This window comes from Ruditapes philippinarum, unplaced genomic scaffold (genome assembly GCF_026571515.1).
Source record: "Ruditapes philippinarum isolate M1 unplaced genomic scaffold, ASM2657151v2 ctg692_1_1_1_1, whole genome shotgun sequence".
NCBI lineage: Eukaryota > Metazoa > Mollusca > Bivalvia > Venerida > Veneridae > Ruditapes > Ruditapes philippinarum.
Window position 1 is genome coordinate 237693 of NW_026853387.1, and position 14078 is coordinate 251770.

At 31.5% G+C, this 14078-nt stretch overlaps 1 protein-coding gene across 1 annotated transcript in view; it reads right to left on the reverse strand.

Moving 5' to 3' along the window:
- Positions 1-5010: 5010 nt before the first annotated feature.
- LOC132736728 (carbonic anhydrase-related protein 10-like) overlaps positions 5011-14078 on the reverse strand; it is a 46604-nt gene continuing 37536 nt past the window's right edge. Inside the window, exons 7-11 of the mRNA XM_060723926.1 lie at positions 9366-9520; positions 7676-7810; positions 7235-7274; positions 6880-6962; positions 5011-6509 (exon numbers count right to left, since the gene is read on the reverse strand). Coding sequence (XP_060579909.1) covers positions 6937-6962; positions 7235-7274; positions 7676-7810; positions 9366-9520 — 356 coding nt within the window. The 3' untranslated portion in view covers positions 5011-6509; positions 6880-6936. The remainder of the gene's footprint in view (positions 6510-6879; positions 6963-7234; positions 7275-7675; positions 7811-9365; positions 9521-14078) is intronic.

A 14078-nucleotide genomic window follows, 5' to 3' on the forward strand; every position in this document is an offset into this window, starting at 1 on the left:
TACATGTATTAGTATCTCAAATCCTTTGACATTTTATAAACAGTCTATCAACATAGATAGGTCTTAGATAGTACCACGATAAAAAGACTGGCTAGTGTTTTATAATGCCCTGTAATTAGTAGGATGTTTAGTTTGTTTACTTTAAGTCCTCTGTATGTAGTACGAGATAAATTATATTTCAAAAATAATACTATAATGGACTATTTATAGTTTGTCTCTCAAATAACATTCTTGTGTGCTTCATGAAGGAACTCATCAGACCATTATTGGATTCCTTATTCAATTTCCGTATTGTTCTCACAATGCAATTATAGCATAACATGAGAAACAATTCTCCAGGAAAAAAAACTGCTAATGACAAATAAATGAAACAAGAGAACCCTATGTGACTTAATTATATAATGTTTCTCTGGAGAAATAATTTAATATAAAATGAGTGACGATAACTTTAAAAGAAAGGAAAACATTTTCTTCTTTTTCCAAGAATCAGCAGTTTAAAAAGTTTAAATCTGACGGGTCCATTTATTTTATTAGCGATTTGCTAGATAGATAAAGACAGGTATAATATTTACATCTTCACATCATATATCAACTGAATGAGTGAACATAAACTCTCAACCTATAGTTCGTAACTCAATAAACAATGACAAAGTAAAGTTGTAGTCAACATTTTAGCATGAAAAATTATAACAACAATAACAAGTGAAAAGTTAAAGTTCTATTTACGTCACAAAGCGATAAATTCATGATATACCTACCTAATTGATGTGTGAGCGTTATCGGATGAATATTTCGTGCATATATGTACGCGATTATACATATCTTTGATGCAATTCTCGTGTTCAATGACTGTATATTCTCGAATATTCGAGTAGAATATAAGTAACTCTCAAATAGCATCATTTGAATTCATTTGTACTGTTGATAGTCTGCAGCATGTGTAACATAATAAAACTCAATCAATTCGAGCAATGTCTCTACCGCAACCCTATTATGTAATGATCTGCATTCCTATTCTGCATTCATGCTGGTAAATGTCTTAGCTATGTGCTCTAACTGACATCGCCTCAATATTTAGTATGTAAAGGATGGAGACCTATATCTTATTGTATCATTTCAGTTCTTTAGAATACATTCATAGAAAAGTGATTGCTTGTGCTTCGCAAAGAGATTATACTCACAGACTATTACATGTGATATAGAGAGTGACTTGTCCCACTGTCGTATATTATTTCGACAGAAGATAATAGTATCACCCTCTCCTCTCAAATGACAAGTAGCTATATCTCCTGTCTCGTTGTATGTTTATGTCAACTCAATTGTCTTATTCCTAGGTAGCGAAGAAGTCTTGACTTAATAGTTTCGAGTTCGATACATCTGTGTCGTTCGAGTTAAGCATTCTCATTGAAAGACATTATGTGTCTGATATTCGTCCAGTTTATAAGCAGTTATGCATATAACATCAGTATGCTTAAGGACCGTCATAATTCCTCTTATAATGAAAGTACAAAGATCTTAACTTCAAAACATAGATCAGACTTCGAGACATATATTGACTATTTTGACTACTATCTTTGTCTCTCACCATCGTAAATATGGCTAGTATAAAAGAAAGCAGAAACAAGACCACATTATTGGGCCTATGACTGGCATTCTTTGCAAATCACAGACGGAGACCAGTCTTACATTCTATTTTGTAATTACGCAGCTATAACAGATATCAAAAAATGACAAAATTATTTTAAATCAATAGGCATTTTGAACAAATTAACCAGCAGCTATGGTACACAGTTGCGGTCGAATGCTTGTTCGGCAGCAAACGTAGACTGGATAATGGTTTTGAGATAAAATACACATTCTCTTAGCATAAAATATGTCATTATACAACTTACATGTTTTTGAAAACCCAATGTGATGCATTTAAGTTTACCTTTCCATCTTTTTCAAGAAGTTCTAATATAAGCTTTTCAAACAGTTTAGATATCACCGAGGATACAAAGATTGCCCGGTAATTATATGGGTGTGATTTCTTCTTACCCCAAACCCTGTAAAAGGTAAAAATTATACTCTTTTTCATTTCCATTGGTGTATAATGCTATTGAACAATTTTGCAATTATGTTAATAAGTAGTGAATCGCCGTGCATTATGTTTTCATAATGAACTGAATCATTCCACCTGCTTTACAGAAGTGTCATTCGACTTTTCGCAAAGCTGTTTTATATCGATAACTTCATTTTCGACCCTTGACAAATAGCTTTTATTAAAGATTGAGTTTTCGTCAGGTGAGTATAGCTCATTAAAATAAGTGTCAGTGTTATCTTTTGAGGATCGCTGTATATCGTACCGTTAAGCACACTTCAAGGCTTTGTGGAATTGTGTTTGACATAATTCTGTATTACAATCCCTCATTACTACTTATGTGCCCTTGTCTGTGTACATGCATTCCGCAGATCATGGCAGATGAATCTTAAGAAATAAAATGTATGTTTCCCGTTTTATCATAATTGAAATACCAATAAAGTGTTTTGAAACAATATCTAATGATGTGTTATATGGATTCCATTTTTATGCTATAACATTGTAAGACCTCCTTTTTAACCCTTTTAATAGATGACATCTTGTCAAGGTCAGGGTCCGACACAGAGAAACTTATATAATTGTTATTGATACTATCTAAAAATGAAGTTTTTTTTTCTGTACAACCAGTGCCTAAAATATCTAAACATGTATTCTCTTTTATTAATAAATCACACAAATAACTTGCGCCTGATATGATTCCATTTGTATTCAGTCTCGACTTAAACTCACGAAATGTCACCTCAAGTAACGCGGTAAGTAACTCACAATGCGCAGTGGTTTCAATTGTTTACTCAACCTTATCTGTCGTGAGGGAGCCTTCAAAAGTTGACCGATCGGTTTTAATGCATAACAACACTCAATGATCGCAAAAGTGTAACCATTGCGTGTAAAAGAGTGTATTAAACAAATTTGTTATAAAAATAAGTTAATTAAATCTAAATGTAATTGAAAACAAATAAATTGATTATAATTTACGTCCAATAACAGAAACATTAGGAGAAAATGAAAGGGAATTTAATAGTTTTATTTTCGAGGAGTAATCCCAGAAAAGCAAAACAACTGAAAAAAAATGTTGGAAAACTTGAAAGACAGGACAAAAAAGGGAAGATAAAGAAAGATTGCTTTATCTAAATCTGTATCTCTTTATAATTTCTTCAATAAAAATCAATGATTTTGTACATCAAACACAAAATATTAGTCTTTAACACGTGTGATGGGAAACCAAACATTAATAGAGAAATTATGAGGGACAGTGCATTTCTGGAATGGTCGCCAGCCGGATTAATCGTAAGAAAAGTCCGTTTGATTGAGATGCTGAAAAACTTGACAACTAAACCGTTTCGTCGTGGCGGCATGACCGAGTGGTTAAACGCGTAGGACTTGTAATCTAATGGTCGCTAGCCGCATGGGTTCAAACCCCGTCAGGGGCAAGTCGTTGTTTCCTTGAGCAAGCAACTTTACACTCATTGCTCAGTACTGGTTGGTTCGAAAGTGTGTCTATAAGCTTATAGCTTCCTACAGAATCGAACTAAAATAAATTCTGTATAAACCAACTTAACTGTTAAAAGCAAAATATAGTTTAAGTTAAGTCACAAAGTGGATCTAAGTAATGAAACATCACACTCGTTTAGTAAATTATTGAAATGCATGCTAACACATATTTAGCTTAAACAAATGTTAAAAACATAGTTTTGTTTTCTACGCAGATTTTGATTTTTTTAATTAAAGAACTCAAACGTCATCAAAGTTTATGCCATGGTTATTCATGAATCATGGAAATATTTTGTGTCATGTGTTCTTTGAAATATATTTTAATGTTTAGATTGGAAATTCTATGTCTGTGTGTGTATGTATAGCATGTATATGATAAGTTTCAATATTAAAAAAAAACATAATAATTAACTAAATGGAATTTGTTTTATAACGTAATAACATAAACATTTATATAGGCCTATATTTAGATACATACGACGAATCATCCGATGACTATGGTGGCTGATATGGAACGCTTTTGTGCATCGTGTTGTTGCTAGCGACAGAATGACAAAGTGCCAAACGGAGCGTTGTCGGTCTTTCGTCTTGTCGCTAACGATGCACGCCAAATGGCGCATTGGCATTTGGCGTGTTGTCGCGATGTCACATTGTCGCTCGGCTTATAAATCAAGCGACAGGGCGACATCGCGGCAACGTGCCTCACGACAACGCGCTGTTTCGCTAGCGACAGGACGACAAGAAGATAGTGCGACAACGCGCCAAAAGGCACGTTTCACTAGCGACAAGACGAAAAGGCGATAACGATATAGGTTGTGATGTCATTATAGACAACGCAACGCACAAAGTGTACGAAATCAGCCACCATAGAGTACTGCAGTCCAGAATATGACATTTTAATGATTTTTTGGACTTGTTTTTACATCAATAAATGAATGAGAATTGATCATGCTTGCAAACGACATCCCTTTGCTTCAGAATTGCTGCAAAAGACAGGTATGCAAGAAACTTTTTAAAATTAAAATATCATTCCTTCTTAAAACGCAAACACAGTTTGTAAATGAAGTAAAACAACGAATAACATACGGAGCTGAGGTCATGTACTTGAAACAGTAGAAACATAAGGCTCATTCGTAATATTGTAATAAAAATTCAGTAAGTTCAGTTTTTGAATTCACGATGCGAATATTGATGTAACAATTATGGGGAAAATGTGAAACTTCAATTTATGAAGTTGAAATATTTCTACCAGTTTTTTTTTTCGTTATGTCTCGTAGTCCTTGTGCCTTTGAAAATGTGATCTGCAGAAATGATATATTTATTTAATAATATCATTTTCATTATCAATATCATTTGGAAATAACGCTTTAGCTTATTTTAATCACTATGAAACTAAATAAATAAATAATGTTTGATTGAAAAACAAAGACGTTGACAGATACAATGTACATATACCTTTAATTATTATTTGTACACGTGTATGGCACATTTCAAACAGCGATTCTACTTACAAAACGTATAATGATTTAAAAAAGAAAGACTTAATAGAATATTGACAAAATTGAATATAACAGAAGTCAAATTTTTTTATTGAATGTTGTGAAATTGACTTCTCATTCATTTGCTAATAAACATAATCATGTGTTATATATAAAATAAACATGTACCTACTCAAAAGACTACAACATCATTAACTAGATTATAAATCATGTTTATACAATTGCAGCAAAAAATAGAACTAACACTAATTCGAATTTACGGAAACGTAAAATGGCCTCCGTTAAGTGCGATCGTGAAGTGTAAGTCGACGATTTGATAATATATTTTAACACAAATCAATTTATTGTTTTCATAAAGACAATACCATTTTTGTCATTTTGTCTCTTTTCTCAAAATGCTTGAATTTTTTTTCTCCTGACTAATTTTTGTCTAATAAAAAACCCATGTTTTTCAATAGATGAAAAGATACCTTCTCGCCGCCAAGTATAACGAGAAAAGTTTTTGCTTTATTAATTTTTGTGAACAAAACAATTGCAGTTGTGTTAAAACATCTAATCAAATTGAATTAAAGTCAGGCGACTTCTATATTATGATCCACCATGATGGCTAAATGGAGGCACTTAAACGATCCCATTCGAATATAAAAAACAACATTGAACTATAACAGTTGCAAATGCATGAATAATTAAATTGAGCGCTTAAGTACAATGGCAATCGTATATATTTCAGAATAAACTGACCTGAATAACATTTGTCCTGAATTAAATTTTTGTTGTTTTCTTTAAAAGAATACAAATTTATATAATTGTGGGACAATTGATGATTTAAATATAATTATTTATAAACTGTACTGAAATGTAAATGGGTTAATACGTTAATTCATAAATAAAGGTTATTTCAAAGAATGATAAATGTTAACAGCTATGTCCCATTCAAAATAATCATAACTGGTATTATTATCGCTATTTTCTTTCCAATTTTTGTATTTATCATTTATAATTAAGTAGTGCATCATTTGTCTATGCCGTTTCAGTATTTGTTGTCTGCCATTTTATTAAAAATGAATATTCTTATACAATATATATATATATATGTAAATCACCATAAAGAGCTAAATTGTATATGATACATATTAAGGCTAACGTACTTTTTATGTACACGTGTACAAACAAAGCGCTTTATTTCACATTGCATAGCACTATTAAAAATACACTTATTATATTCCAGTTCTTTCGTTTCCTGTCTACCAATGGTTTCATATCTAAGGCAATTTCTAGACATTCTTTAACGTTCCAGACACGTGATTTTGACAATTTTAACTTCCGCCTCACATCCGTATCTTATGTTGACAATAAACAAAATTAATACTGATACACAGTTTGTACATACAGCAGTTGAACTAGTTTTGTTTTAGATATCTAAGCACCATACGAATATCCTGGAAAGTAAATTTGTAATTTTGTTTTACCTATGATTTGCTTCATTGCATTTAAAATACATTTTTTACTATTACTGACATCGCATATTGTTAATAAAATATGAAAAAAATAACCTAAAAACTTGTCGATTAGTAATGAAATTATCTAAATTATTTAAAAAACAATATAATATCTGTTTAATGTCAGATGTAGTAAAGTTTAAATATCATGTTGTTTGTTTATCATGTTACAATGCTTATAAAAGTCTTAATCTTCAAATAAGATATATATAATTTTTGCATGAAATGATATATATGTCAGCCTGTTGCTATTCATTATATAATCTTTTATAACATTGACTAACAAATGGTACTGTTTTATGCTACAAACCTAAACGAATGTATTATAAGCAGATACTTGGAGGCACTTCTCTAGCTCAACACTTTGTCATAACCCTATCAGACGACTATTCACTAGAAAATAAAACGAGTGCAGTTCGGTAACACATAACAATTTTAAAAATACGATTGTTTTTTCGTTAGACATGATTATCTGAATATAAATGACATAAGGCAGCAAGACAATATTATTGTGATAGGTAATGGTTATTGTTATAGGTCAACATTTATGCGATGTAGTATTGTGCGAATTTGATGTTTGAAAATTTCAACGATTAAGCTGTCAATTAAAAAAAAAGATCAAAGACACTTTTTATTAAAAGTTAATAATGTATATAAATATTCACCTCTGTACGATTTTGTGATCTTGACTGCACAGTCTTTACTCTAAACACAAACATATTATGTTAAGATTATGATAAAACTAAAAGGACACTTTATAACAATGTACAAAATAGACCCGTAGATTAATGGTTCGATTCAAAATTTAAAAAAGGGAAAACATGAAATAAATTCTGTACGATTTACAATAATGTGTCAATATCAACAAATAAAACATAAAGAAATGGCTGAAAAGTGTGTAATTTTATTAAGTACTGTAAGCGCGATAAATATTTTTTGATGTTTTCAAAAAATGTTTATATTACGTCATTTGACAGGAATACCATTAGCCTAAGAGATCAAAGTACTGTGTCATTTCATATAATTACTGGTATATTGTATACAATATACTTAAAGAACTAAAAGCAGAAGATCGCTTCAATATTAACATAACATAGTAAACCTACCTCAACATGTGGACTTATATTAGTTCTTACAGGACGCCTATTTAAAGACTGTGGTGGTCGGAAGTTATTAATTACTAATGGTCCTTTATCATGCTCATTTTGACTCCATTTATTCAAATCTCGTAACGCTGCTATCTGTAATGATAATTCACAACTTACAATATATATAATTTTCTAAAAGAACTATATGAGTATAGTATACCTTTGAAATGATTATAAATTCGACAGCTTGTTAATAAGGATAATTATCAACAATCTAATGGTAGCAAAGGCTAATTACGTTAGATTTTCAAACACATTACATTTAGAACACACACTCTGTAATATGTTTTATGTGTTTATATGAATTTAACATTATAGTAAAATTTTCATTTACTATATACATGTACATTATACTGTTTTGTGCCAATTAATACATTTTTTATTATTTTGTAAAATAGTATTATGCATGATATAAAGCTAATCGATGAACAATATATATATATATATATATATATATATATATATATATATATAGAAATGAGAGAATATATACACACATACCACCACATCGATATGCCAGTCCAATTACGGCACAGCGCCTAGCAGAACAGTCATGAAAGCATAGCCACTGCTCATCCACCATCACAAAAATGATGGTTTCAGAACAGCTTTATATACAGTCACAAACTGCACTACACATTGAAACAAGCTCAACATTCTCATATATAGAGTTTGTTCTCTGTTAACATATCTCACAAATCAACGATGACATTTTATTGTCTTCTTCACTGATTGGGACCAGAGAACTATATATCTATTTCCGAAAGTCAACTGGATCACGTAAGATCAAGTAGATCCGTAGGATACAATGAATTTAGACAGATAAAGTATATATAAAGGGAGATAATTAAATTCAATACAGTTATACTTTCCCCTGCGTGGGATCACTTAAGATACAAGTGTGCAGATAAATTGATAGAAATGAGAGAATATATACACACATACCACCACATCGATATGCCAGTCCAATTACGGCACAGCGCCTAGCAGAACAGTCATGAAAGCATAGCCACTGCTCATCCACCATCACAAAAATGATGGTTTCAGAACAGCTTTATATACAGTCACAAACTGCACTACACATTGAAACAAGCTCAACATTCTCATATATATATATATATAAATAATTTGATAATGTTTTTTCTTTTGCTTCATTTGTTTCCTTGGTTTGGCATGAAATGTTTCTGTTTATTTTTGTATTTGGAGATACGAGCAAAAGTGATATATATTCATTTCAATTTTTTTAATCTCATGTTGCTCTATCTGCACTTTCCAATGGACGGTCTAGGAAAACACTGAACACTTTAAATACCCAAAAAAGAAATTAAGAGCGTTTCTTTACGTACAAGCAGCGATCACGCGATATATTTAAGAATTTTAATTGACAAAATTATATAACTTTCTTAAATTAACCTCTAAAATGCTCTATATTTAGGGAAACGGCGTTTGTATTGTTAAAAATGTTAAAAATATGTTTAAATAGTATTTCGTTAATAACGTCATTATCCACACTGTTTTGCATGCGCGTATAGAGGAAAATGGTATGAAAGTCTTCTTTTTGAAAAAGAAAACTTTAATTCAAGCGATGAAATTTCAAATATGATGTGTGAATGAACAAAATTTAAAAGAAAACAAGCACATCATATACCTGATGATCAGTTATGCGTAAAGGTTTGTTAATAATAATCCACGTGACTGTTTCCTGACAGCTAGGCTGTGTAAGCGATCCGTCATACGTAATATAAAAGCTAGAGGAAGGTATAATATCAGTTAAAGCAAAGTCCTCTATCATATGTCTCTGACCTGAAATGATAATGTAACATGTAGGCAATAAAACGATATAGGTATACATGAATATCAACTAATGGCAAGATTAGCTTACAAATAAAGTAAATGAAAAGAAAAGCGCATGTATATATTAGTCAATGAAAAAAGTAACGTACATAAATGAGGTATTGAGAAAAAGAAGATGACAAAAAAGTAAATTAATTAACTTATCAGGTAATTTATGACAAGATAAGACAGGTAAATGACAGAGTTGCTGGACATAATAATAAGTAAATGACAAGATTTGCATATATATCAAAGCTGACATATCTGCCAAGTGCCAAACACAATAACAGCGCATACTGTATTCATTTACTATTGAAAGCCATGACTGTCTTATATTGTTCTTTTTCAATTAATGTAACCATGTGGATAACATATAAGTTCACTTCGACAATATATGAATTGAAAACACCTTTATTATTAAACCGGAACCATTATATAAATCCAAAATACAATATATGAAACCATTCCGCTAGTGTATGAAACTAAGGTAGCTATATATAAGTTGATTTTATCAATATATGATACCAATTCTTCAATATATGGTACCAAAGTAGCCATATATGGAACCAGATATCCTTAAATGAATCCAAATTATGAATATATTAATACATTTTTCCATATATAAAATCAAGTCGTCAATGTATGAAACCAAAGTATCAACATATAAGTTGATTTCACATTATATGGTACCCATTCTTCGATATATGGTACTAAAGTAACCATGTATTGAACCAGATGTCCTTATATGGAACTGAATTATCAATATATTAATTCTTTTTTACAATATATGAAACCATTTAATCAATGTATGGAACCAGAGTAGCAATATATCAGTTGATTATCACATTATATGACAGCAATTTTTCACGATATGGAACCAAAGTAGCCATTTATGGAACCAGGTGTTCCATTATGAAACCGAAATATCAATATATTAATTCATTTTTACAATATGTGATTCCATTTTATCAATGTGTTGAACCAAAGTATCAACATATAAGTTGATTATCACATTATATGATACCAGATCTTCAATATATGGATCCAATTAAGTTATGTATAGAACCAGATGTCCTTATTTGAAACCGATTTTTCAATATATTAATTCATTTTAACAATATATGAAATCAGTTTATCAATGTATGTAACCAAAGTTGCAACACATAAGTTGATTATCACATTATATAATACCAGTTCTTCTATATATGATACCAAAATAGCAATATATGGAACCAGATGTCCTTATATAAAACCGAATTATCAATATATTAAATCGTTTTTACAATATATGAAACCATTTTGTCAATGTATTGGACTGAAGTTCCAATAATAATAATAATATTTTTTACATTATATGACACCAATTCCTCAATATATTGTCATAGGTTGCTAGTATATGAATCCACTTCTCCAATATATGGAACCAAATGAACAATGCGTGGAACCAAAATGTCATTATATTGACGGGACTTTTTTTAAAACTATATTCTATCCTTGCACCAGTATTACAGTTTCGCGCCAATATTCCTTGTAGAACTGTCAAAAGACCAGCGTGCTTCACTGATGGCATACTGCACATTTTCTAAGTTAGAATACATGTATTTGAATTTAACGTCACATTCACTTTGGCCTTAAAATGTGCTGGGCAGGCAAAACTTATCATTATATATATATGTAAAGTTTCAAAGTCATAATTTAAGCTACTGAGTCGTACTGACCATTAACAAAAACATAATTGTTTAAAAAATAAGTTCATCTCCACCTCTACACCGTAGGGAACGTGTTACAGTATCGCGTTTTCCTATTACAGTATAGAATTTTATAAATGGAGGATTATTTGTGTAGAGGACAGGTAGGTGATTTTTATTCCGGTCCATACTACAAGTACTTAAGTTTCTAACAGATGTTTTTGCGCTTTGCTTGTAAGGAACAGAATCGGGTATCTAGTCATATATTTATTCAGACCCTGCACCTCAGATTTATATCTATATTGTCTCATAAATGTGCAGATTTGAAAATTTGAATCGAGAGACCAACGCATTTTCCCCCAATTTCGACATAATTTATGCATGCCTAGAAAAAATAAATCTTCAAAACGTTAGTCCTTTACGTTAGGAAACATTTATAAAAGTAAATGACCAGTTGAACCTTTTTTCCTGTTCGAAAAAAATAAACAATGTTACAGTATAGAGCGAGGTGATTTATGCAGGGTAACAGCATAGACCTAGCGATTTTGATCCGATTTTGTTACAGTTTATACCCAGATTTCGGTTACAGCTTAGACTTCGATATTTTCTATATATACTAAAATGTATGAAAAGTACATAGACTTTTAAATCTCTGTGACCTTATTGGCCCGATGGCTATTCGTCCGTCTGTCGTAAACATGTGTGTGCAATCTCACCCGCTCAGTAACTACTTGACTTAATGTGATGAAATTTACATGACTTTCTACCAAAGTTGTTCAAATGGTTTCGGTTGCAATCGGGGATAAGAAAACCCAAAACATAGATTTTGAAAAAAGGCAATGTTTAAAGATCCTTCTCATCTCGAACCAAAAACATTCAAATCAAATCATGATCATGGCGTCATTTCGAATGCTTTTTGTTGAAGTTACGATTATTTTGTCATTATTAAATTTAAAGTCTTTTTGTTTATTTCAGACATCCTGTATAGAAGTTTTCATGTTTCTGAAAAAGAAAATAATCTTGAAAGTTATAGAGTATAAATTAAGATCAGACAGTTACAATATCTTCTCCGGTGAGTCTGATGGAGATACATCATAGTGAATTAGTCGGGATAAGGTCATCTTGGTTGAAATCCCATCATGACTTTGGATTCTTTAATTTGTATGTGGGGAATCTATCAAGCTAATTTACGGAAGGTCGGTGATTCTAGTCAGCTGCCTGCTCGTGTCTGAAATGTTTCATAAAGGGTATCTGGGGCCTTTCTTTACACTAAAGCACGAATGCTTTCATATGACCTCAGTGTCTTTGAAACTTAAAATCCAAGAAAGCCAAACGTAACAAACCCTTTTTAAATACTTACAAAATACTTTATTGTAGATGGAAATTCCAACTTAAAATAAAATTTAATGTTGCAGTATTTCTCACTTAAATACTGTTTTATCACCCTTTGGGTATTGCCTGCTTTTTAATGGTGTCTTTTAACAGCTTATCTGTGGTATGCAGGCTCAATAACCTCCGGTTCCCTCTCAAAATTTCATTTTATTTAGTTTCACTCATTGTATTCTTGTTTAGGGGACACGCAATTTTTAACCTGGGGGTAATATATCCCGCTTTTCATGGAATGGCAATAACGTGTCACATTGAAGGTTCCATGATAACCGCCATATTAACATATCCACAGATGTTAAATTTTTTAAAAGTTTACCGGTTCATGTTTAATGTGAATTCTGCTGGAGCCGGTGCTAGGAGTCGTGGAAGGTAGCTTGCGTGCAAGTTATCACAACCGTCCATGAACAGGTTCAAAACAAATGCAACATTTTCATGTTTTCCGTGTTTTCTGTTAAGTATTCTGTTTTTTTCTCTATTTTATTACTATTTGGCATTATTATAATGTGTAATGGTATCATTCTCTCCATACAATTTCATAAAAGTTACTGTTGTTGTCGTGAAAACAGTCCTTACTTAGGACATTACTTATTCTGCAAAAAGTCTCAATCTGAAACTTAAAGTAAGGAAAATAGCAAATTATAACTTTTCTGCTGAAGAAAAAAAGCAACACAATCTTTCAAGAATGTATCAAATAGAAAGGTATGAGTTATTTCATCCACGAACTATGCTATGAGTCAAATCTGGCAAGTATCTGTAACAGAAATCTGGGTATAAACTGTAACGAAATAGGATCAAAGTCGCTAGGTCTATGCTGTAACCCTGCAAAATTCACCTCTCTCTATACTGTAACATTGTTTATTTTTTCAAACGCATTTGACGAACAGGAAAATAGGTTCAACTGGTCATTTACTTTTATAAACGTTTCTAAACACAAAGCCTAACGTTTTGTAGACTTACTTTATCTAGGCATCCTTAAATAATGTCGGAATGGGAGAAAAATGCGTTGGTCTCTCGACTCAAATTTTTAAAACGTCAAACTGCACATTTTTGAGACAATATAGAGATAAATCTGCGGTGCAGGGTCTGAAGAAATATATGACTAGATACTGGATTCATTTCCTTACAAGCAAAGCACAAAAATATCCTTTAGAAACTAAACTACTTGTAGTTTGGACCGGAATAAAAATCACCTACCTCTCTTCTCATAAATAATCCTCCATCTTGAAAATTCTATACTGTAACCGGAAAACGCGATACTGTAACACGTTCCCTATGGTGCTCTACCTTTGCTCAAAAATGAGCATGGCCAGTAGGACACATCAAGGTTAATCTACTCACAAAGTTTAAAAATAAACAGCCAAATATGATTGATTTCATGAAAAAGTGTATGCTTTGAAATAACAAAAACCAAGGACCTCGGCCTTTGACTTGTTGACTTGAAAATAGGCTAT